Source organism: Battus philenor, unplaced genomic scaffold (genome assembly GCF_028537555.1).
Source record: "Battus philenor isolate CCGP_79_NKW_IND1 unplaced genomic scaffold, ilBatPhil1.0.hap1 SCAF_19, whole genome shotgun sequence".
Classification (NCBI taxonomy): Eukaryota; Metazoa; Arthropoda; class Insecta; order Lepidoptera; family Papilionidae; genus Battus; species Battus philenor.
In genome coordinates this window covers 9,691,103-9,716,465 of record NW_027181681.1, presented here as the reverse complement: position 1 = coordinate 9,716,465, position 25,363 = coordinate 9,691,103, and the positions used below count along the sequence as shown (strand labels likewise).

The window sequence follows — 25,363 nt, the reverse complement described above, 5'->3', positions numbered from 1 at the left end:
AGTAGTAAGTATGTAAGTTTCATTTGTTACATACTCTTCAAATTGTATGAATCATTATGACGCATTTTCTGAAACACAAAAGCATTCATACATTCTAGTTTCGGTTTAAGAAATAATTGGTTAAATTTTTAGGTGAAGTGTACTTATTTCCCACAAAAGCTAACAGAATCAACCCGCAAAATTTGTTTTTCACATTGCCAATCATATTACAACTGTACTTGTGTTGGAAAAGCGACAACTTTATTTGTTTATACACCAGAAAACAGAATAATCAACGTTGGTTATCAAAAAGCATTACAATAAACACTATATCTGTTAAAATAGGACTTCGGTCAAGTCACCTAGTAAATACCAAAGATCTTAGTCACCACGAAGTATAATATGTAGGTAATATTTAAATATATAGATTTTTCCTATCTATTCATTGTTTTGAATGTATCTTGCTTTGGAGGAAAATATATTCAAATCATTGACTGTTAGTGACTTTTTTCTGCCCGGATTCTCACTGCTACGCAAATGGGATTTGGAGATTCGTCGGGTTCTTAGCAGCAGGACGCAGGGGGCGCCTAGCCTAAGACGCCTTTTAAGATGACAAAGCTCAAGAGGCCCTGGGGAGCCACGGCTCGTCTTACTTTCAAGATTATGTTTGATAATATTGCATATTATACGAACATTACTAGCATAAGCCGTTCCATCTAGAGTTGCAAGTGATTTCTGATACCAGTAGAACAACTTTGTGTGGGGTTAGTACGAATTTTACTAAATATGTATTAGGATACCCCAATAAAAAGCATAGACCTGCAAGTGGCAAGCAGAGACACCTTGTTAAGTTAGTTGGAAGATGCTTGATGGAGGCCACATCCAACTGGTTCTATGGAAGACCTAAAATCTATAGGTAAAGACCCAAATCCAGCAGTTGATGTCCTATGGCTAAAATTATGGTGATGATAGAACCATTTGGCTTCTAACTTGCTGAACATAATAAAAAAAATAAGAGAAGTGGAAATACAACCAATAACAAAAGATAATAACAAATTAATTCATTTATTCCTTTATTTTGACATTCTCTAAATTAACATTCAAACCAATATTATTGTGTTCAAACATTTTACCAAATAAAGAGCTGTACAATTCATTTTTACTGCTATCAGTCCACAACAGTGATTTCTCTGGTGCCATATAATTGACTAGTGGATTGTGGACTACATATTTAATTCTTCTCCCTTTGGTAGCCTTAGTATCCACTTTTCGCTTCATCTTGCTTCTCATTTGCTGCAATGCTATCCACTGACGGCTAAGCTGCACTGGATCAGAGATGTCGGCTGATTTGCATTCAATTAATTCCCTTAACAGTTGGTGATAGAAGTCACTATCATCAAATATTTCTGGAATATACTCATCATTTTCTTTCCGATCCCTTGTGACTGGATTTTCAACATTTAATTCCTGATTCTCATGTACTATAGGCTCTTTTTTATAACCAATAATATCATATTCAGATCGTTTTAACTGTGTACGTCTGATGAGTTTGTTTCGATCAGATAGTATGTATGAAATTTGTTGAAGGATGGTATTTGTAGGAGCATTTTTTAAATTGGAAGCTGTGGCAACACGGGTTTTATCATTCCATTTCTGTATTGTAGAATCTCTAAAACTCTTGAAAGCTTTGTGAGATGTTTCTAGTTCTTTTTCATAATCTTCAAGTTTTCGCTTCTTTTTATTTATTTTTGTTGGCAATTTTTCTTTAATTTCTTTTTCAGGCTCTTCATCTTCAGTATCGGAAGGAATTTCTTCATTATCCGTGTCACTTGGTATTTCTTCATTACCTCCGTCAATCTGTCCCGATTTATTTTGTTCAATCCCTTGTTTTTTGGTTGACAAAGTTTTAGTTTCAGGAAAGTTTTTTAATAACATGTTCTGTATTGTTAACAACCTGCAAAATAGAAATTCATTTAGTATAAAGTGCGACTCATTAATTCAATTGAATATGTAAATTACACCTAATTTATTTTATTTAAAATAAAATAGTTATTTACTCATAATAAATATTAATCTATATATACATATTACATCTATATATATTACACTAGAAATGTTCACCCTTCTATGGATATAACAATATATCTGGTAATAAGAAGAATATTTCTATAAGCAAGTAGAGGTTACCCCAGTATAGATGTCAGGAAATTTCACAGCAAGAGAGGTTGATGAGCATTCATTATATTCACAAAGCATACACAGGGACAGCCACATGTATATATGATTATGTACTAAAGCAGTGTTCACATGCTACATACATGACTGTATGTACTATTAAAAAACTAATATCTTTCTCAGCTTTTTGATTAAGATGAAATGAAAAATCAAATGTATAATCCAAACAAGGAGAACAAGGTGATTGAATGTTGGTGTGTGAATGATTCAAATATATTTCTATCATAACTAACTCTCCATATTTTGTTGTAAATTAAAGTTAAACTTACTTTTCTAAGACTAAAGCCACATTATTCACTGTATTATTACTCTCCTCTGCAAATTCCATGTTTTGCTGCAGCTCTTTGAAATAATCATTCATTGGCATTTTATTGGCACTGCTTATGCATCTTTGTAAATGGATTCGCATTTCTAAAAGACTTTCCCAAATCAAAAGTTGATTTCGCACACAGTCACCTTTCTTAGCTTCTTCAGAAATGTTTTGTTTCTTCATATGTTCAAAACTCTCTTTAATTGGTTCATCCATAGCACTTATATCATATTGATTGTTCTCATCATCACTTCCGCTATCATCGTCTTGGTCATCTTGCTCTTCGTCGGTAACATCAGAGTCATCTTGTGATTTGGTTGTTTGATTTTGGAGTTTGGAGATGCTGTAGTCGTCACTTTCACCATCGGAACCACTTCCACCATCGGAAACATTTCCAGTTTCAGATGTCGCATCTTGGACTATAGTTTTGTCTGCAGCATCAAACGGATTATCGTCAGAATCTTCATCTTCACTATTCTCCTCTATCTCCTTCCTTGATACAACCTTGCCTTCATACTTTTTACTAATTTCGCTTAACAAATTAACGTTTCTCTTCCTAAAATCGCTAATAAGCGCATTGTCTTCACTATCCGAGGAACTGAATTCTACACGTGAAAGAGTTTTTGGTTTCGTATTAAATACATGGTCGTCTTCGATGTCTGCTCTTGGTTTAACTGTAAGAGCATCTGCTATTTTCTCTGACAACGAAATGTTCATGGACTTCTTTTGTTTCAACTTCATTTTAGCTTTATAAACATAACATAACCAAATATTAACAAAACCAAAGCGTGTTATTGACAATAGACATTGACAGTGACATAACTAAATAATACATAAAACCAGGATTCAACTATACAGAAACAATATCTCTGAATATATTTGTACAGAAGCTAAATTTTTTACATATGTCCAAAATTTAATTTGATATTTTGGAAACAGAAAATATTTTATTCCCGGAAAATATTTACAAAACTTGTTGTCGTTTTATTCATATTTTTTAAAGAGTGAATATTTTTTTAGAAGTGTGTGTTACATTTTTATGCCTGAACATTAAATTTGATAAGTTTTATGTACTTTGATTTAAATTGTGATATATTAATTAAATGCTTTTTAGGAGAGAACTTTTATAGAACACGGATTTTTACACCAATTTGACTTTATTACGCTTTTAATAATTATCAATTTTACAACATGGTATATACTTTTTTGAGTATTGTTACAGCAAAGAAGTATAACTAACTCAGATATATTTAAAATTTCAAACATTATTTTATAATATTATATGTAGAAATATTAATATAAAATGTTATCTTACATAAAGTTACTTACTCGTCATTTTGTGTTGATAATTTTAAATTGCCACTTTAAGTTTCAAATGATAGCAGATACAAAATACTAACTACTAAATACGCTTCCTTTACCACTAACTTTTAAACTTTAAACTTATGCATTATCAGGCGATTGTAACTTTTCATTCAATCTAGTGATTGGCTGTATGGTCTCATAACGTTATGCATTAGGCTTTTATAATTAAAAAAAACCCGCGAAAGACTAAATATTATAGCAAAAGAATAACGACACAAACGATAAACTTTAATAACCTTAAAATATTCTAAAATAATATATAATAGAGTATAAATAAAAATAATGAGGAAAAGTCTAGCTAGATCTAAGCCAGTAACATGGTTGAGTGGTGAAATACGACCTAATGGAAAATGTTTATCTGCCAGTTTTAAACATTACGAGTAAGTTTATAACTTCAACTTTCCTTTTTATAATTAAACATTTTAATTAAATTATGAATAACTATTGTTAAGCGCAATTAGTAAATAAAAAAAATATTCTTATAGCTTTATGTGATTATATGTATAAATTTATGTAATTAATGTTTTTTTACAGAAAATTCCAGTATAAAGAAATTGTAGGGGAAATTGGAGATTACATTTTGATTTCAAATGCTGACGCCGCAGAACCAGATACAGAAGAAGGGTGTGATGCAGCTAAAATAATTTCATTGTATGAGGATCCCACAAATAAGAATGACCCATACAGAGCAAAAGTACAGTGGTATTCTCGACCAAGTGATTTACCGAATGGTTGCTTTAATAAATCGGAACCGATAAGTTTTTATAATAATGAGGTTTTTATCATTTTCATATAATATATTTACTGATGAGTGTTTGGCTGTATGAACTACTGACTACTAAAACAATTTCTTACTGAGAATATTTAGAAAACGAACTTAATAAGAACATAAATATTGAAAAAATGACATAAATATTTCTTCTTTTGAATGGGCTTCACTAGTCATCTTTAAAAAATTGTATAGATACTAATAATCTCAATTCTCTCCATATTCTGAACATTAATTGTATTTAGAATAACCTGGTGAGAAACTTAATAGTTACTCTCTTAGCATCTTTTATACATTTTTCAAGATACAAATCTTCTAATTATCACTTATTGGTTATTTGGAAAACTTAGGTCAAAAAAGTTTTTTGCCAGATTTTGTTCAACACTCCTGGGAGTCATCTCCTCTAGGCTTATATCAGGCTTTTGCATTATTCATTTCATTGGATTAAGACACTTCTAAGCTCTTAGGTTGTTAGATACTTAATTGATTGTATGGATTCAAATATCTCAGTGTTAGACTGAATATTGACTACACATTTAACATTCTGAATCAAGGTGCATCAGAGGAGTAACCAAATCATGCACTAATCTATTTCTGGAATTGGATTAAAACTTTATATGTCCTGTCTAGATTATTACTACCACAATGCCTACTATTTAATACAGGTAGTGAAACAGATTTAAGCTGTGTTCCAGTCCAAAGGATTCATAGCTGTTGAAATTATTGTAAATTCCACTTACTCATTCAAATTAATGAATGCAAATGTGATAATGTAGGGCATAATTGTTATCCAGTGAACATAGGAATTAATAAAAAAAAATTTTTAACTTCAAGTGAACCTTAATTACAAATATTTTTTTTAAAATCAACAATATCCTCCAATGTTTATTAAAATCTAATAAATTTCATAACAGCAGCAGTATTAATTTTTATCCATCTTTGTTTCTTTTTCTGGGCTTTAAGGTTTTCTTTGATGACATTCATGTTTTCAATAATTTTAATAATACTTAAATGTGGTTCTAAGATAATTTTTTAATAATTTTTCCACTTTTGTTGCTTTAAATAGTAATATAAAATTTAGTTATTTCACTTTATTATCACTTGTTATTGATGCCAACAGGTAGTTGAAGATCATCGTCCATTTGACACAGATGTTTCAATAGAAACATTTTTTAAAAAATGTTCCATTACATTCTGCCATACAAAAGACACTGACGACATCATTAAAGGTTTACCCATGTATCATTATATCTGTAGATATAGACTCACAGCTCTTGGTAGGAAAAAGATTAATATTGAACCAGTTCTAGAAGTGGAACGAAATGCTTTACAAATGTTTTGCACACCAAGAAAAAGCATACCTGTGACCAAAACACCAAAAACGCCAAGTAGTCTCATTAAGAAAATGGGAAGGGTTTCTTTATCAGAAACTAAAAGTTGGAATGTAACTAAAAATGACGGCACTAAAATATTACTGAAGAGAGCTATATTGTGTGATAAAAATGAAAAAGTTACACCAACTAAAACCCCAACAAGAAAATCTTTAGAAGTAGAGCAAATGGTTATAGAAACCCCAAAGAGTAGCAGAAAGCTTAACAAGAAGAATATTGAAGAATTGCTTTCTATGGAGTTGAAAGAGAATTCAGATGATGAACTTCCTACACTAATAATAAGGCAACATGTACCAAGCACACCGAAACGAAAATCCCTAATTAAAACCACTGATGAAACACCAAAGAAAGTTTTACTCTTTGAAGATGAAGAGAAGCCTTATGCCACTCGATCCGGACGTATAAGTAAACATCCTGTCAACTATACAGAAGCAGATCTATCACCTGTTAAAAGAACACCAAAGAAGAACATACAAAAACTTAGAAATGACAGTGATGATGATTTTACACCTGGACCAAAAATACAGATGACACCTAAAACTCCTAAGACTCCCAAAACACCGAGGACATATATTGCTAGAACACCTAAACGAAGTGTAACTAAGAGAATTCTTACAGGACAGCTTACGCCTTCACTTCACAATAGAGCACATTCTGTTGATAATTTACAAGGTAATTCATACATGTTTTAAACCATACAGTTCTTTTTAAAGTATATTTATTTAAAGGGAGTCAATCACAATGTGACTGCCAATCCTACAGGCCATCAGAAACAATATCTTTAAAACATTTTATTAATACACCTCTCTTTAACCATATATTAAGAATTATTTTAGCTCTCTGAAAACAGGTACCAAAATGATATTACAATATTACATGACATGCAAAGCTCAAAGTTATGTTATATTGAAGGCTGACTCCAGAATGCACTGGATATGTTTGTACCATATAAAAAAATGTAATTTAGCCTAACTTCAATTGCCATCAATACCATTACTGAGTATGACAAGCAACATAGTTTGTGCAATTGCCCATGATAGAGTTAGTAAAAATATAGGAAAATTATAAAATTAAGTTTTGATCCCTTATTACTGGTTGCAATTGTACAAGCTGTTAAAAAAGACATGAGTAGTAAATGTACAGTTAAAAGGCACATAGTTTTAACCTTTCTGCACCTAAATAGCCGTAAACAGATCAGACCGATGCTCGAGAAAGGTCACAATACAAGCCCAAATGTAAATAACTCTGGTTTAGACACTTTTTTTTTTTCGAAATATTGGCGTTTTTATTACTGCCCTTGTAGTTCAATGCTGTTGTATATTTGATTTTTTTACTTGACTTATCAATTGGCTCGTGATGTTTACATTTGCCCTTATATTCACGAGCCCTGGCTCGCCATCCATGTTTGAGATCAATTTTCAAGACAAGTCAGACTCTTTAAAGCATGGCAAGGTTCACTGAGATTGTATTAACAAAGTTAATTTACTATGTAATTGACTATAAGTAAAAACACAGAACCTTGTTTGAATATATTATTGTCAATTAACACCTTTTACTTATAGATTTTGTTAATGAAAACCAATCATTACCTGGAAGGGAAAATCAAATGGCAGAAATACTATCTTTTGTGAGAAATAACTTATTGGGTAATGTAAGTGGGTAAGTTATAAAGGTACTATCCTTATTCTTGCAAATACAAATTTATTAGATTGTATATGTATGTATTGTATTCTAGATGCATGTATATATCAGGTGTGCCTGGTACTGGAAAAACTGCAACAGTTAATTCGGCATTAAAAGTTTTGAAGGAGGAATCTGATTTACCTGAATTTCAATTACTTGAAGTTAATGGTATGAGAATTGCTGAACCACGACAGGCATATGTACAGATATATAAACAATTAACAGGTACATTCTTTTACTTATAATAACTCAGAGTGGTCGAAAGAAAAAAAAATAATTGTATCATTTTCTCCAGGTAAATCAGTGGTTTGGGAGCAGGCATGCTCTTTATTAGAGAAACGCTTTACAAAGCCTGGGCCAAGGAGAACGCCAACAGTTCTTGTTGTTGATGAGGTTTGTATTATAATAATATATTAAAAATTATTGTGCAGAGAATTAGTTTTACTTAAAATTATTTTAAGCTGTGTTTCCACCGGAGATATGCCAGGTAGTAAATAATCAAAAATCAATTCACTGCTGGACATAGGCCGTTTATAAATTTCTAATAAAACCAGTTGGAAGCGACCTGTATTCAGGTCATCACAGGTCTGGTGGTTTCCACTCCAGAACATTAATACACCAGCGGCCATTTGTTCTGCATGCTATGTGGCCTGCTCATTGCCACTTCAACTTGCTAATCCTGGGCTATGTCGGTCACTTCCATTCATCCACCATTGTTATAAACTGTCAATGTGTTTTATTTTTTCAGTTGGATGCTCTGTGCACACGCCGCCAAGATGTGCTGTATAGTATAATGGAGTGGGCATCCCACAATTCTGCGTTGCTGACGGTGTTGGCCGTAGCCAATACCATGGACCTCCCGGAGAGAGCGCTGGCGGCTCGTGTGGCATCTCGTTTGGGACTCACAAGGCTCACTTTCCCTCCGTACACCCATACACAGTTGCAGTGTATTGTAGCCACCAGGCTGGCTGGAGCCAACGTCACACCTGATGCTATACAGTTGATTGCACGGTACTATATATTAAATTTTTTTTCAATAATATATAATTTATAATAGAGATGTAACTTCTCAGGATAGGAAAATCAAGAAGGTCTCCTGGCAATGCAATGGCATTAACCATCATCAATCAGACAGACTTCTTTCTGCTACTTTGGAGGGCAGTTCCAAAAACGAACTAATGTTCACTCTTAACAAGTCTAATTCCTTTAGCAGGTTATAGGAAAATTTCGATGAGGATAGATACGAAACTTGTCCTGTAATGATGATGTAATTTGTTATTAATATAATCAAGGAAAACAAGATTAATAACCCCTTTGTAAGCTTTACAATAAACACTTATTAAATCACTGAATTATTGTAATATATTTTACAATTTGTTGTGAGCTCTATTTCAATCAGAGCGCGCTTGGAACTCACGTATTTAAGATCGAAGAATCCCATTTAAAGGACGACACATATTCTTGCAGTATAGTGATAAAAAAATGTGATATTAAATAATAAAAATTAAATTCGGGAAGTTAATATATAACTGGAGGAAACTGTGATACAGATTTAATAATAAAGAATGTTGTAGAATCTGTGATAATTGGTTTATAAAAAAATATAATTATCAATAAATATAGGAAAAGAAAAATAATAATACACAAAGATATAAAATGTAATTGTATTGTGAGAAATATAAAGGATGTGAGGCGATGCAAGAATGGTATGCAAATGAAAGTCTGTATCTTTATTTTTCACTCTCTTTCATACATCTCAATTTCTTTTATTCTTACCTTTTTTCCTTCACAATATTTTCTTTCATTTTGTTCTTTCATTCCTTCTTGCTTTCATCGCCTTCCTTCCATTATCTTATTACTCTTAGGTGGCTACATACATAATTTATTCTTTATTTTATTACTTATCCTACTTTTTTTTTCACAGTTTTCTTTTTTTGGGTTTGACTTTTTTAATACATTACTACATTTTTCTTATTCGTATCCATTATGTATTATTCATAATTATGTAGGGACAATTTTCGAATAACCTCTTAAAAATCAAATTGCCACCCTGCGGGGCGAGAGTCCCACGTTTTGAAACATTGGTCTAAAGTGTGAGATAACGTGAAGAATGAATAAATAACGACAAATGTGAAAGTAGAAAGATGAGGATGGAAAATGAAATAAAAGAAATATTGAAAGTCCCTATAAATATAGGGGAATAGGATGCCCCAAAAACAGGGCCATATTTTTTTTTACTCTTGACTGAGGGTCATAACCAACCATGTCAGATTCCGTTACCAGTTTTCCCCTGTTTTTTATTGTCTGCCAGTACAGAGATCATCTTCTGTCTCTGATCTTCTACATTGCATACAAATGTGTATATATATATATATATATATACATATACATATTCGGATCTCAACCATGCATTGTAGCCGAAGTACACAAGGATTCTACTGTGAATGGTCGGGACCTTATTTTGAGCTCTTTGATGATAGACGAATTGTTGCAGCGCACTGTCCGAGGGATTTTCTTTTAACTTTAGTTCTTCTGGCTTTGTTCTCATAAAATGCGCTATCTATTGTGTCAGTAACAAAAAATGGATAATAATGTGAAACGATAACAGAAAGGTGGCAGCGGTATCAGGAGACGCTCGACGAGCGCTGGCTCTATGCTCGCGGGCACTCGAGTTGGCCGACACGAAGACTGCAGGCCTGAAAGAGGTCCAGCAGGCACTCGGTGAAGCTGCTTCCAGCGCGATAGTGAGGGCCATAAGGAATTGTTCACCCGCTGAGAGGCTCATGTTGAGGGCTGTTGCCGCTGAGGTAATTTCCTCGTTGAATATTTGCAAAGTTAGTAGTTGCTTTGTATACCGTATTGGTTCCAGATATAAAAGCTTTAAGCATAATGCATAGCTCAACTGTCAATAAAACCTTCAAAACTTTTACACATATTTTTAGTCACTCTGTATTAAGTGATCACTCTGAAACACGTTACATTAATTTTCCCGTTATATCGTTACAACCCAGTTATTTCTGACAGTGCAGTCATCAGGGATAGATAGTAAACAAAAATAAATTTTATACATAGTAATCGAAATTTTTAAAACGACGATCTTATCATTACGTTATTTATTATTTTTGTAAAATAAGTAATTACAAAATGATTTTTGGATAGGGTGTATGTATCATTAACTGCAAAAAAGACTCCCCCTCTAAAAATTTTTACACCTGTTATCAAACACTCTGTATACCCATTTAATCCACTATAATCCTTATAGTTCCAGTTGTTGTATAATTTTACTTTACAATACAAATTCATGACTCATACGTTATGAGTTACAGAGTTTTTATTTAATATAGGTGGTCCATAAAAGGCAAATTAAAATATAATTCTGGTAATGTTAAAAACAAATGGTTACTGGATCCTTAAGGTCTTGAAGTGGAAGCTTCGGGCCGGCAGGCACAGCATAAAACATCCACTCACAAGAAGAACAGACATTCTTGTAAAGTCTTAAGAAGATACTAGATGCTGGTACTGTTGGAGATCTATGGGAGAGGCCTATGACCACCAGTGGACTACTTACAGCTGAAATGGTGATGGTAACTCCGACATTTGACGACACGCCAAAGTATAGACAGGCTTGTTACAAATTAAACTTAATTTGTTCAATTTGACACTTAATTTGTTCAATTTGACAATTGTTCTAGCAGTCACTAAATGATAATTGAATCGCTAAAAAGGCTATATAGCCTTTAAAAATAAAGCCCGAAGTGATTTGAAAATAATAGATAGAGATTTAATTTTATAACATTTAAACTGATCTATGGCAGGCTTTATTGCTACAAAAGCCGCTGTACCGCGCTTTAGGAAAGCGCGCGGCGAGACGGAAGTATTGACAGCTTCGTTCCACCATCAACGTTCGCAGCGGTGCTTACGCTCACTTTTCCGCGGCCCCCACCCCGCCACTCTTTCCTAAGGAGTGGTGCAGCGGTTTTGGTAGTACTATAGTAACTACTGTACCTGGAGACTGCGAATAGCGGGTTAATTCCTGACAACCGCGAAATCTATGTTTATTTAACATAGCTATAACTTTGGTAGAAAATTGGCATGTAGTTAAATTAAACCATTTTTATTCAACTCTATTTTATAAACGTTACGCAGCTAGTTACAAGACAATGTAACACATTTCAAAGTTATAGTATAGTAAATGTTGCACGGCTTCTTAGGTTAATATTATTAAAATATGTGTATGTTTACAGGTTGAAAGGACAGGTTCGGACGAGACGACGCTCTCACGAGCCTTGGCGACGGCTGCCGCCATCGTGGCTTTAGACGGTCGGCCGTATAAATCTGCCGCAAGCATAAGGGCACCCACACCGTCCCAAGCCCAGGCCATATGCGCTCGACTGGCCGCCACTAAACTCCTGCTGATGGAACCGAAGCCAGCCGAGCCGAGACTTTTGCTAAATGTTAGCGCTGATGACGTTCATTATGCCACCAAGCAGATAACAGTGTAATAATTAATATAATTAACTCAGTCTTGACTTCTATTAATATGGAAATAATTAAATCTAGAAACTTAGGGACAGAAAATAGAAAAATATAAATCCATCTAAATCAGACAGTCTCTAGTGTTATTTGTAAAATATATTTGGAGGACATTGAATATCATTACACCTTTGTTGTTTTTAAAATCAAAATAATAATAACATGCAATTCTCGACATCTTTTTTTCTCGTTAACTAGCGCTTTAAAAAAAAAAGTTTTATTTTTTAAATCAAAATTTTATTTGTTGCATAACCTAAAAAGCGAAGTATAGTATAATTTGCGAAATAAGTTTGACTTTTGCTGTTAAGTTTAACTATGCTATGCATTAATATGCTAATCAACACAGATACGTAACAAGTGTTTCGATAATATTTTAAGTAATTTCATAAGTTTCTATTCATGACGCGATTCATAGATTCATGTGTATAAATGACAAACTAAGTGGCCTTATTGCAAATAATAGTACAAAAAATACTTTTAACTGATTGACATTAAAACTGTAATAAAAAATATATATTATGTTTCATTTAACAATCACCAACTCGAAGGATTTTAATAAGAGCTTCTGTGTTGTTATCTTGTACAGCCTTCCTGCAAGCGGCCACTACAGCTCTTCCATAATTACCGACTGAAAAGAAATGTTTATAAATGTGTAAGTAATAATATTTCTTAACGTCAACAACAGTCTTTGTAAACGTCAACAACAATCTTTGTAAATATCAAAAACGGTCTGTAAACATCAACAACAATCTGTAAGTGAACTCCCGTTTCATCTAAAGAGGAAATTAATCTATAATAATAACTATAGAATATACTTATTTTTTCCTGTATTTCCTCTTCTTTTACTGAAGCTTTACTGATTCTTTTTTACTTTAGCACGTTGAAACAATTCGGTGTCAACTTCGAATCATTTTATATACTCAAATTACACAGTAAGTTCTGCATCAAATAGAATATAGAAACATACAATACTACCTCTCAATCTAGCTGCGTGACGTAAAATTATGTGCAAATTTTTAAGCGACTTCACGGCTTGTTCCTGTGTAGCACGGCGAACGTGGCACCCGGTTAATAATTCTTCATTAAGGAGTATTACTTCTTTATAACGATTTAACATTTCTTTTCTATAACAAAAAAAATGTTTAAATGCAATTCAGAAATATGCAATGCAGAAATAAAGTAAAAAAATAAATATGAATATTTACTTTTATGTAAAAATATACTTTGGTTTGGAACGTTACGACAATTGCCAGTTATAATTTTTTTAACCAAAATTACTCATCTAAAATTACCTACAAAATGACTTTGAAAGAACAATTATATTTTTTTTATTAATTTTCTATACAAACAAGTCAAAAGCGGCAGCATCTTGGGCTGCAGGCAACAATGCTGTAATCAATTGCGCTTTCTCCGCAGTTTCCGCTGCTAGTCGTGATCTCGTCTCTCCTACCTCAGAAGCGTTTGCCATTTCCTCATGAAGTTTTTGTTCGGTTTCAGGAAAATGAGCTGTTGACTAAAAATAAATAACGTTTTGAACCTGTTGGTAATCGTAGTATATATTATATATAAAACTATTGTGTATGTACGAAATTTATAGGTCTAAATGGAAATCTATGGCAATACATATTGTACATATTTGGCTTGCATATCGTAATAATAAAAACTTGAAAAACACAAAGAAAGACTAATATTTTTAACATTACAGCTGTTCTGTTTTTACCTTTAAATTTAAGTAAGCATTGCTAAAGTTACCAAGTAAAAATTTAGTCTATGCTTTTAGCGTCGCTTAAGGTTATCTGTCAGAAACTACGTTGACAATTAAATAAACTTAAGGTACTTTTGTGCAAATTCGTGATAAAATTCATTAACCATGGTTGAAAACAACGAAGTGGAACTTTCAGAAGCAGAGGCGGAACAATATGATCGACAAATTCGCTTATGGGGCTTAGATTCACAGAAAAGATTACGAGCTTCCAAAGTTTTAATAATCGGCCTTTCTGGTCTAGGTGCCGAAACAGCGAAAAACATAATATTGTCTGGAGTAAAAAGTGTATGTCTTTTAGACAGCGAAAAGCTTCGAGAAATAGATTTATACTCTCAGTTTTTAGCCCCTTCTGATAAAATAGGAGAAAACAGAGCAGAGGCTTCACTTCAAAGGGCAAAAGCTTTGAATCCAATGGTTGACATTACCACCGAAACTAAGGCAGTTGATGAACTTCCGGATAGTTTCTTTACAACTTTCGATATCGTATGCGCAACTGGATTAAAACAAGAACAACTAGAACGTATTAATAATATTTGTAGAGACAACAACAAAAAGTTCCTGTGTGGTGACGTATGGGGCATGTTTGGGTACATGTTTGCCGATCTGGTGGATCACGAGTATTCAGAAGAGATTGTACAGCACAAAGCCGTAAAGCGTGGTCCTGATGACACCGAGAGAAGTGCAAGGGAAACAGTTAGCATCACAGTGAAGCGTCGTGCTATATATGTGCCGCTTCAGAACGCACTATCCGCGGATTGGACTAAGCCTGAATTGCGGTCAAGATTACGTCGTGGTGATCCGTCGTACTTTGTTATGAAAATCTTACTTCGCTTCAGAGATGAATATGATAGGAATCCAGATCCTGCTAAGAGAAAAGCAGACACTGAAATAATTTTGCGTATGCGTGATGACTTGGTGAAGGAGCTTTCTTTGCCAACTGGCTTCATTAGTGATGCATTATTAACTGATGTGTTTGGAGTAGTCTCTGGGGCAGCGGCAGTTGTTGGTGGTGTAATTGGCCAAGAAGTAGTGAAGGCAATGAGCCAGCGAGAGCCACCACACAATAACATGTTCTTTTTCAATCCTGTGAAATGTGTAGGATTTGTGGAACTGTATGGTCAATGAGATTTTGTGTATGTAGAATTTAAGAAAAGCATTTGCAAGCAATTTAATATTGTAGTATTATTTCTCATTACATTAAGATATTTCAAATAACAATTCAGTTTATAGTACTTTGAATTCATATGACCTTTTTCATGTATAAATTTCGAATCTTTTAATACTTTAACATTTTTGATATGATAAAGGTTGTGATAAACATTTTGTTAGGTAAATATCTAAAAAATATTAAAACAAAGAAAATTTCTGTATTCTGAATTGTAATATAAGTTTTGATTAAAAAGTGTATTTTTTGTCATAACAATTACCTTGTTAAGAATTACAGGCAGCCTCAAGCTATTTCTTTTCATGTCTTAATTATTTATTTATCCACTGTTTTGTTTCTTTCATTCTGTTTTTCATCCTTTGTAATGACAAACTCAATTCCTTTAGGCATTTATTACACAAACCAAGGTGGTGCAAAGATAATTAGTGGGTAGGTATCCAAATGTTTTATACTAAATATAATTATTTATAAACACATATAGGAGGATTGTATGTCCCTTCCAACTCTCTTTTTTAAGTTTGTAAATTACATGAGAGAATATATTTCATTATTATTTATAAAAATATGAAATAAAACTTAGTTATGTATTATTTATGTATATGAAAATGCCAGTGGACCTATGGCTAAATTGATGATAAAATATTTTAAAGATTAAACTAAATTCACATCAGATTAATTTTCATATTAATTTAAGCCTTATTTTTGCATTCACTGTTTCTTAATAATATGAATGTCTAGTAAGGCTATAGGAAAACCTTACCCTAATAATAAAGTTAAACTCTAAAGAAATATAGACATCTAACATCCTCATGATCTTGCACCCCCACTAGTTGTCCAAACATTATTTAATCACTTGTGTTGCTTAAATGAATGTAAATGCAAAAACACAGTAATAGAGAAGTATCACATATAATCTAGTATAAACAAATTAGATAATCTAGGTTCACAACCAATGTATCTGGAATTTATTCAAGATAGACACAGCAAACAGCTATGTAGAAAAAGAATTTCAAGATATGTAATGCATTATGTACTGTTACTTAATTTTGTTTGATTTCATTCTTAATTTATTGTCAACATGTGTGCCATTGTGGGCATCTTTGGGTGTTTATAAGCACACATGATGATGACCAACACATTAGATAAGACAGCTTAAAATCTACAATATAGTAACAAATAACATTTTTGGCTACCATTAATCCTGTATTGTATTAGGGGGATCCGAAAGTAACATTGTTTCTGTCGACATATTTTTTAGAAAAACCGATTGATTTTTACTGCTTCAGCATTAAAAATTTGTATACTAGATGACAAAAGGTTGTTGATAATAAAGGTAAATATATCAGAAATAAAAACTTGTTAAAAACGTAGTCATGTGAATTTAACTTAAGAAAGCGACATTACTTTTCGGTCCTAATATTTGTTTAATTAAAGTAAAAGTGAAAAATGAAATTATTTTGAAAAAGCGAAACGGCAGTCAGTGGCAGCAAATTGAGTATATGTTAATTCAAATATCTATAATTAATATTTTTTCCATAAATGAGTTAGTAAGGACTTACCTGCAAATCTGTTAGGTTTAAGAATATTGCTAAACTTTGTATAAGATTCCCTGCTAACTCAATGTTTGCAGTCGAAAATTTCACTTGCCCGTTAGCTCCAAAATTCATGTTTAAATGAGATTTATCTCTTAAACACAGGAAACTAACATTCAATTCTTTTAAGTCCTCATTTTCCAATTCAATTTCCTCTTCCATAAGGAAGTTTTGATTAATCCATATACATATTCTTTGAATTCTTTCTGTTATATGGAAGTTAACATAGCTCTCTATTTGTATGTTTTTTAAAGTAGACGGCTCCATAACATACATAGCAAATTTAGGTAGATTTTTCGTAAGTTCGAAAATATGAAATTGTTCACTATCTGGGTAACCAACTAATGCCTACAAAAAACAGTTTTTAATAATGAAATTGTACAGTCACGTTAAGAAAATAGTGGTTCGCTGGTATTGTCGTGAAGTATTCGCGTTAGGAAAATGTGAGTCTTATATATATATGTGTGTGTTTGTGTGTATGCAGATTCTGTCGGAAACCTATGCGACGAATATAAATAACAATAATACATTACATCTAAACTCAATTTAATATATTTTGGTTTAATTATATTTCTGTTTCAAAGGGCTATCAATATGTTCATAAAATTAGCAGCAATTCATCCTCATAATGGCCACTGTCGTAGATAGACCTGCCACGTAGTTTTTCCAATAGGACAGGTTGAAAAAACAGCCTGCATCGGCATCCAGGTCTTCCGGAGACCTTAACAAGGTTCTCTGGCCGTCTTATGGTTGGTCTTAGTCTTAACAGTGTGTGCTCTCCGCTTAACAACCTTTAAGCCCCAGGGGACATCAAATGCTGCAGGGTAATTTGAGGGTAAGTTGAGGAAACAAAAGAAATAAAACAGGTTGCGTGAGTAATTAAATAAATTAGAGATAAAATATGAATGAAAAACAATATAGGGAGATATAAATAAAAGAGAAGTAATATAAATAAATTGAAAATCGTATATGTGATAAAAAGTGAAATTATTACCTATATTAAATAAGTATAGCATAAAAATAAAAGCTAAAAGCGAAAAAATGTGATAATGTCTAAAACTGTGATATTTAAGGAACGAGATGAAGAAAAACAGGTGGTGCATGAAAGAAAATTAGCATCTAGAGCAGAGTTCCCCCAACTTTTTTGTGTCGTAGACCCCTTGCCATGTTTTTCCGTGTTGGGTAGATCCCCTACCTACCTGATATTGATTTCCTGTAAAATTCTAACTGTAGTGAAATTTAGTGTTAAAAACTTAAAGTAAAAACACGTTAATTTTTACTTTTATTAATTGAGTTTAAATTAAAACTACTCAAAATAAAATTTTGTATCTGTTATGTAAAATATACGTAACATTAAATAAACACGAGACTGCGACTCTCAGGTTTTTACAAGTTCAAAATGTATTGCGACCACAAAGCGAATACCAAAATCCTACAACTTAAATTTAATTAAAAAATAATTTAAAAAAACATTAATTTTTTACTTCATAGGTACTTTTATAAATAATATAAATGTTTTGATATTATAAGATAGTATGATGTAAGTAAATAGGTACTATCAGTGTATGTGTTGAGATCCACTATAGTGGACCCCCATTTTCATTTCATGGATCCCCAAATTTTTTTTCGCTGACGTAGACCCCTTGCAGGTTGTCATAGACCCCTAGGGGTCAATATAGACCACTTTGGGAATCACTAATCTAGAGGAATGCTTGACAATTATAGAAAGTAAAAAGAGAAAAAATTTATCATATGAAGAGTAAAATAAGAGTAAGGTAATAAAAAAAGTATGTGCAAAGAATTGTTAAAAAACGTAAATGCTCTGTTCCAAATCAGATACGGGATGTCGGGGCCAGTACCATAAAAAAAAATTGCTAGGTTATGTCGAATAAATATTAAATACACATAGTTAATGTGAAATATATTAAACGTACCTTAATATGAACATCCACGGGTACATCCCTAGGTGGTTTTAAGGGCGCATACAAAACAGAACGCAACTGGTTCGAAGGCGGATGCCGTGCCAGCGTTTCACCGCCCTCAAACAATCCTTCGGCTAGCACCAAAGCCGCGCGGACAATCGTTTCGTTGTTTGTCGATATTGCGAGCTCCAAACAACCCTGTATAAACGTTTGATCATCATCAATAAAACCAATATTAGTCGTACTTAAAATGTATAGCTTTGTGATGTTGAATAAAACATTTTCAGAATTTTGATGCTAATAGAATATTTTATTGGAAGTCAATCGTACAATACTTAAACCCATAGCAATGTATTTATACAAAGATTTGGTAATTAAAATTATTTAAAATATTGAAATCCTTACTCAACACATATTCAAATGTCAGAATAGACGAGAAATCGCCCCTTAGGCAAGCCAAGACAAGGGTAAAATTTAGTATGTCTAGGTCGTTTTGGCTCTCTCCGCGAACGTGGATTCGAATCCAATTTCTGACAGACTTTTTCTCCTCAATTTTACTATAAAGTTTCTTCTAATAATTAAGTAATTAATTTATAACACAATGTAATAATTAAGTAATTAATTTATAACATAATTAATAATAAAACATATGCTTCGCTGAATACGTGTTTCAGCTGTAAGACCTTTCTTACAACTGAAACACGTAATCAGTATGTATACACGTCTACACTCAACGGCCATGTCGTCGTTTCTCATTGCAAGGTATATGCATCCCCCAAAGATATTTATGGAAGGTTATACCATAATCGCCACGATTACCATTAAGGTAAGCAGAATATTCTGCTGCCCATCTTCGGGAACTTGTTTGTGAACAGTGGCGATTTTATATTATTAATGTACAAAGTATGAATTATATAGGATGATTGTATTCCAGGAACGGAACTTGCGACTCGTGATCGCAAGCCTAAGACTTCTAAAGCTGAACTATTCCTCAATGGCCATGTATCTGGGTATATTTTTTGTAATAGATAAAATATATTTTGCACACTCTTCCTCTGCAAGGTTATGTTAGACAAAATTGTAAAAGCTAAAAGGCCAACAGGACGGACTTTATCCGAGTCCATCCATTCAATATAAGTACTTCGTATGAAGCAAATGGTTGGTTCACTTCATCACACAACAGCATTTTATTTCAATTATTATATTATAGAGGAGATCTTTACTTCTGAGTGTTTTTAAAACATATTTGTATTAAATTTGACTAAGTTTTATTAACGAAATAAATTTTGCATTTAAATTATTTCGATTTGACAGTAGAGTTACCTCATCTTCGTTGGGACTGACGGCCACTTGCAACCGTGTATTTGTAGGCATACCAGAGGCGGGTCTCTCGCTTGGGTCTAAGTTCGCAGTGGCGGCGTTCGCCTCGTAATGTTGCAACTCTACCATGAGCGCCTGTTTCTTGTTGAGCAAATCTGTGATTGCCAGACGATCTTCTTCCGACGGTAACTTTGTTGTCGTTGCGTTAAAACCAACATTCGCATGGTACGGAGGGTATCCTAACACTGTATGGAAAGGAGAATAATAAAAAAAAATGTATGAACATCACAATTGTACAAAAAAGAGAGTTTTTAGTTTGTATATAATCGTAAATTATTTAAAGGCATTAAATCTGAAATCATATAGCACACGAAACTTACGTTTTTATCAAATAATAAATAAATGCCTAGCAAAAATATTTTTTATTAGGCTTACATGTTATACTATGTTGAATGCTCTAGTTATGCAATCATTTAAACTTATAATTACATTACAGATAATAAATAAAAAAGATGTATATGTATATAACACGTATGTAGCGTGTTACGTATTCTTATTTTTAAAACTTTTACTAATAGATTTCGAGAATTTAAAGGGCACAGGGTTATCAGGGGTTCTCTAAGCAGGGGCTGGCCCCTGAGCTGGCCTTTGGAAATGTACAACAAATTATTACAAAACGCGTAGTTATGTTGATAAAAGTATAAGATACTTAAATATATATATTTATATCGAAAAAATTTATTAAAAAAATATTTGATTTGTTAATCATAACTATCGAACTTTTCTGTGGATCAATAGCTAGCGTTGGAGATAGAATATTTGACGTCAAAATAAAGTAACCATGACTTTTCTTTGACGTCGATTAAAAAATAATCTCTCTTAGCTGATAGTATGTGACATTTCTGCATTATGAAGTGTTCTGAAAATCTCTAAAATAAGTAATACCTTCGCCCCTATCGGATACACAGATAAGATCAGGTGTGCCAATAGATCGGTAGTCTGCAAGCAACATGGCCGCTGCCCCGGCCCGCATTTGCACGCGCCGTAACACTCTGCCCGACGCACCGTCGCGCCAATCCAGTCGCCCGTTGGCCCACGCACAGGCCAGCGACTCGCCCGACCATTGCAACGAAATTGCGTTTTGTTTCGACTGCCAAAATTTTAACACATGAAACATCAATGTATCTACATTTTGTTTATTATTATGTCAGCCGATAGGTGTTAAAAAGGTAGCAAAGAACTCCGTGTCTGCCGGCTCGAGTACGCCACTCGAGAACGTTTTATCAAGCTCCCGACTAAATGAACCGACGACATTGTAAATCCCTTGTCGCGGGCTGTGCATATCGGTCTTTGCGTCTCTTCGTGAAGAGGGCTTATATCTTGCTGTTAGGGTATATCAGCTGATATGATGATATTTATTTAATAACCTTAAAACTTTGGCTTGGCCTTTCATTCGAAAACCATTTAGCATTCCGATCCAAGAGGGGCACCGAAAAGCCAAATTTCGACTTGGTCGGTGCTAATGAGAGTCTAGCATTACTATCACTACGAAAGTGTAACGCTGGGAGAAAAAATCGAGAAAGAAACTTCAGCAATGATTCTGTTTAATATGATGGGTGTTGGCGTCCCCTGCGATGTACAAGCCGATCTAACCGCCTCGCATCTTGATTTTCAACAACTACGAATGGTTTATTAGTAACTTTTTTATAGCTCTGACATTCAAGATTCTTCGTCTCAGTTTTAGGGTGGCGCAGCGCTCGAATGTCCTCGGAGGGATTATTTCGTAGGTGGTGGCACTTAACTTACAACTATCGCTCAAGATCTAAATTTATTTATTTATATCAAATATATATCTATGTGGATCATTACTTGATCAGCACTTCTAAGTCTGTATTCTGGTACGTACTTCGTGCTTCATTACGCACGTACCAAGATGCGCCTGTGACCTTTTACATGCATCTGTTCTGCATGAACAGTAGCCAGCGTATGACACTTAGATTCGTATGCATGAAGTCCTATCTTAAATGTAAGAAAGAGATCGGAACAAGTTATTATTATTACTTTTATGACTGTAACGGACTGTCTGGCTAAGTCCACACCACCACACTTAATATAAATATTCCTGAGGAATAGATGGAAGAGCATCGAAAGAGATAAGATCACTGCATGTTCGAGGTCTTAGTCAGTCTTGATTGTATTGAACATGACGCCAACTTAGATCAGCTTGGCCAGACTGGATTTACCACGAGAACTCGGACCCCCTCACCATGTTCGAGGTCACGATCCCCTGATGACGATTGGCGAATCGGAAAGGAGAGAAAAGTTTTGAGGTTTTAATTAGTTAAAACGAACTGCTTAGACTGATGGGAGGTTGTACCTTGACAGGGGTGTGCAGCATACCTTTACTCTCCACAATCGTAAACTATCTTCGTATATTCCAATTGTTCCATTGGCCAGTCCGTAAGCGAATCGTACTTCGTTAATGGGAGAAAGGCAAGTCACCGGACCAGTTTCAGCGAGTTCCATTATAAAGTGATTGTTTTTTAAAACCCTTATAAATGAGTCATCGCATCCAACTATAAGCTGCAAATATATAGTTTTATTAATGAAAAAAACGAGTGACGATTAAAAATCTACGCAGAATATATAAATATAATATAACATATACAATATTACATAAATTTATTTCTTACGTGTCAAATATAATTATATCTATCTATCTATATATGCATAAAAGAATTAGACATATGAACTACCGATATTTCTGTAACCATAGGGATTAGAATCTTCAAATTAAGAGGAATATTATTATTGAAGAGTAGAGGACAACTAAAAACGGATTTTACAAACTTCCACCAGGATGAGGGGGGATTAATTAGGTTCGCAAAGTGGACAGGGTTACGTGGACAGGGCGAAGTGGACAGGGTGAAGTGGACAGGGCGAAGGGGATAGGTCGCGGAAGACAACTAGTTATACATGGACACAAAATCATGGAAATATAATAACTTTTTAATTTTTAACAGATAATATCGCGGTTTAATTTTGTTGGTGGTTAAATATAGAAGTAAACGTAACACTATAAAATGTTAAGATTTCGTTTAATACGGATAATATTATAGTGCATAATTTACATAAATTATTGTATGATAAAGTCTATTTTATATTTATTTATTTAATATTCTTTGTTGTACACGTTAGGAGACACTTAATAAGTTTTAAAATAATATAGAAAAAAGTACAATAGGCGGTCTTATCACACAAGCCAATCTCTTACAGACAAGCATATAGCAATATTACTTCCTCTTACTCTCTCTTTCTGACTTTTAGCTGTAACATTACGCTTATACCATAACTCCTTTTTAAGTATATTATGTTATTTTGTATAACAGAGTGACGCCGTCTGATATTATGCTCGTTTTATAACGTATTTACCTCATTTTCACCATCTTTATCGATGTCAAAAGTAATCATAGAGCACACTTTTCCACTGATCACGTTCCAGAACACCTCATTTCCTTCCCAGCTGAGGCCATGCACTGAACTGTTCCCACCCACAATAGCAAGCATCTCACTGTGTTTACCAAAACTACCAGTTATTAAAACATTTACGCCATCTGGTGCTTCTTTGAAAAATAAATCGGAGTTATCGTGAACATCATATGCTGTAATTAAAAAATTAAATATTCGAAACAAACATTTTCTGAATTCTGTAAGTGAAGTCTTAATCACCAATAATGAGAAAACTTAAACTCATCACCATTTCAGCCGTAGGACGAAGTCATCACTAGATATAAGACATAACGAGGTGTTCTGTCCACATTGTTGTTGGCTGTGTCCTATGTTGTGCCAGTCCCTGGTTCCGCCTTCAGAACCTTAACGCCTCAGCGGCCATCACTCCAACTTGCTAATCCGCTGGTCTAAGCCGGTGATTTTCGTTCAAGAATACGCTTCTCACCACTGATTCGATTTCTTAGAGAAATCTCGAGCAAACAACTAAAATAATTAATAATCATCATAATAGATCTAAGACGTGTTAAATTGAAAATTGTTATAAAAATATTAACATCCTTATCCGCAGCCTTAATAAGTAATAAAAAAATAAAGGCACAAGTAATAATACAGAAAAAAATGAACGAAAACTAAATCAATAATTAAGTTTTAATTATATAATTTATGTTTTAATAGATTTTCGAACGGTATTAAGTAAGACAAAATAATCATACCCAGTATCTGTGTAGGTGAACCTATTAGCAACATATCTCTGATGCACTCCGGTCTCAAAGGACCGGCTGCCAGAGCTATCACAGCTTGGCTCACATTCAACTCAGACACTTCTCCATGAGCGTTAGAACGTTGGGCCCGGCCATTCGCTATTCCTCCATAGGGATGATGAATTATAATCTTAAATTGTCACATTTGTTTAAAATCCATATTAATAATAAAAAATAAAATAAAGATATTAAAGATTATTTACAAGTAATTACGAAAACTACATACATACATTTATTCTGGTATTACTCCGTTCACTATATATATAAAATAATAATCTAATTATTATGTGTATGTGTAATTAAAAGATAATTTGCGAACGATAATTTTAGCATCATACAAAATAATTGGTTATCCTATCAAAAAATCAATGGTTTAAAAAATAATAAAAGGAATAATGCTAACATATTAACTAGAATCATACAAATTTCAGATTACTACTTATTAATATTAATAACTGTTATTATATTGTTGTTTACTATATGTCATTATATATGTCATATTATGTTATTAGGCTATCGCATTCCAGTATAAAAAATAAATCAATGTAAAATATTTTGAAAATGGTGTAAAAGGTTGAAAACTTTTTGCTGACAAATGAGCTATACATTCACTACTTTTAAGCTTTTACCCCTATAACTAATGATCCTCTGTATCACTTTATCAAAATATTAAAGAACATTAATTATTACAACAATAATTTACAAAACTTTTCTGTAAAAGAATGCTGAAAGGCTTTTTGCTCGGTACTACAATCTTTTTTATTTTTACATGTTTATGTAGGTAAACAACATTATATATACTTTATCATATCCAGCTGATGCAGTCAAACAAGGATGTGTACCATCATATTTTGCTATCACAACAACACCGGGTGTAACTTTGTGATTTAATTCCAGTTTGAACGCTGGTTGTACTGTAGATATTTGCATGATAATTATATTTAACTCTGTACTTTTTAGAAATAAATTATGCCTAATTAAAGCAAATGCTAAAATAAAATTAGAGTTAGAGAAATTTTATTTAAAGTTGACACTGTATGTTGTCATGACAACAAAGCTTAGT

General features: G+C 33.2%; 4 protein-coding genes across 4 annotated transcripts; 2 read left to right on the top strand and 2 right to left on the bottom strand.

Annotated features, from left to right (window-relative positions):
• Positions 1-1,044: 1,044 nt before the first annotated feature.
• LOC137921518 (protein AATF-like) lies at positions 1,045-3,346 on the bottom strand. The gene is made up of 2 exons (XM_068764303.1): positions 2,484-3,346; positions 1,045-1,933 (listed from the first exon to the last, which is right to left on the bottom strand). Exons 1-2 carry the CDS (start codon positions 3,263-3,265, stop codon positions 1,045-1,047), a joined length of 1,671 nt encoding a protein of 556 aa, XP_068620404.1. The 5' UTR covers positions 3,266-3,346.
• Positions 3,347-4,110: 764 nt separating this feature from the next.
• Positions 4,111-12,435, top strand: Orc1 (origin recognition complex subunit 1). Its single transcript, XM_068764267.1, has 9 exons — positions 4,111-4,269; positions 4,424-4,664; positions 5,779-6,721; positions 7,612-7,708; positions 7,785-7,957; positions 8,028-8,125; positions 8,481-8,743; positions 10,341-10,539; positions 11,977-12,435. The coding sequence occupies exons 1-9, from the start codon at positions 4,172-4,174 to the stop codon at positions 12,232-12,234; spliced, it is 2,370 nt and encodes a 789-aa protein (XP_068620368.1). The 5' UTR covers positions 4,111-4,171; the 3' UTR covers positions 12,235-12,435.
• A 195-nt stretch (positions 12,436-12,630) lies between these two features.
• LOC137921302 (Bardet-Biedl syndrome 2 protein-like) lies at positions 12,631-24,635 on the bottom strand. The gene is made up of 11 exons (XM_068763975.1): positions 24,527-24,635; positions 24,253-24,430; positions 23,462-23,691; positions 22,430-22,612; positions 20,975-21,179; positions 20,033-20,274; positions 18,722-18,907; positions 16,755-17,135; positions 13,615-13,778; positions 13,241-13,389; positions 12,631-12,893 (listed from the first exon to the last, which is right to left on the bottom strand). Exons 1-11 carry the CDS (start codon positions 24,530-24,532, stop codon positions 12,793-12,795), a joined length of 2,025 nt encoding a protein of 674 aa, XP_068620076.1. The 5' UTR covers positions 24,533-24,635; the 3' UTR covers positions 12,631-12,792.
• Positions 14,070-15,486, top strand: Aos1 (activator of SUMO 1). Its single transcript, XM_068763974.1, has one exon. The coding sequence runs from the start codon at positions 14,136-14,138 to the stop codon at positions 15,153-15,155; it is 1,020 nt and encodes a 339-aa protein (XP_068620075.1). The 5' UTR covers positions 14,070-14,135; the 3' UTR covers positions 15,156-15,486.
• Positions 24,636-25,363: the final 728 nt, after the last annotated feature.

Coding starts and splice junctions, on each gene's coding strand:
- LOC137921518 (XM_068764303.1), bottom strand. CDS start 3,265: ATGAAGTTGAAACAAAAGAAGTCCATGAACATTTCGTTGTCAGAGAAA. Junction 1,934..2,483: donor GTGGCTTTAGTCTTAGAAAA/GTAAGTTTAACT, acceptor TCTATTTTGCAG/GTTGTTAACAATACAGAACA.
- Orc1 (XM_068764267.1), top strand. CDS start 4,172: ATGAGGAAAAGTCTAGCTAGATCTAAGCCAGTAACATGGTTGAGTGGT. Junction 8,126..8,480: donor CAGTTCTTGTTGTTGATGAG/GTTTGTATTATA, acceptor TTATTTTTTCAG/TTGGATGCTCTGTGCACACG. Junction 10,540..11,976: donor TGAGGGCTGTTGCCGCTGAG/GTAATTTCCTCG, acceptor GTATGTTTACAG/GTTGAAAGGACAGGTTCGGA.
- Aos1 (XM_068763974.1), top strand. CDS start 14,136: ATGGTTGAAAACAACGAAGTGGAACTTTCAGAAGCAGAGGCGGAACAA.
- LOC137921302 (XM_068763975.1), bottom strand. Junction 22,613..23,461: donor ATAAAGATGGTGAAAATGAG/GTAAATACGTTA, acceptor ATATATTTGCAG/CTTATAGTTGGATGCGATGA. Junction 13,779..16,754: donor TAAACCTAACAGATTTGCAG/GTAAGTCCTTAC, acceptor ATTTATTTTTAG/TCAACAGCTCATTTTCCTGA.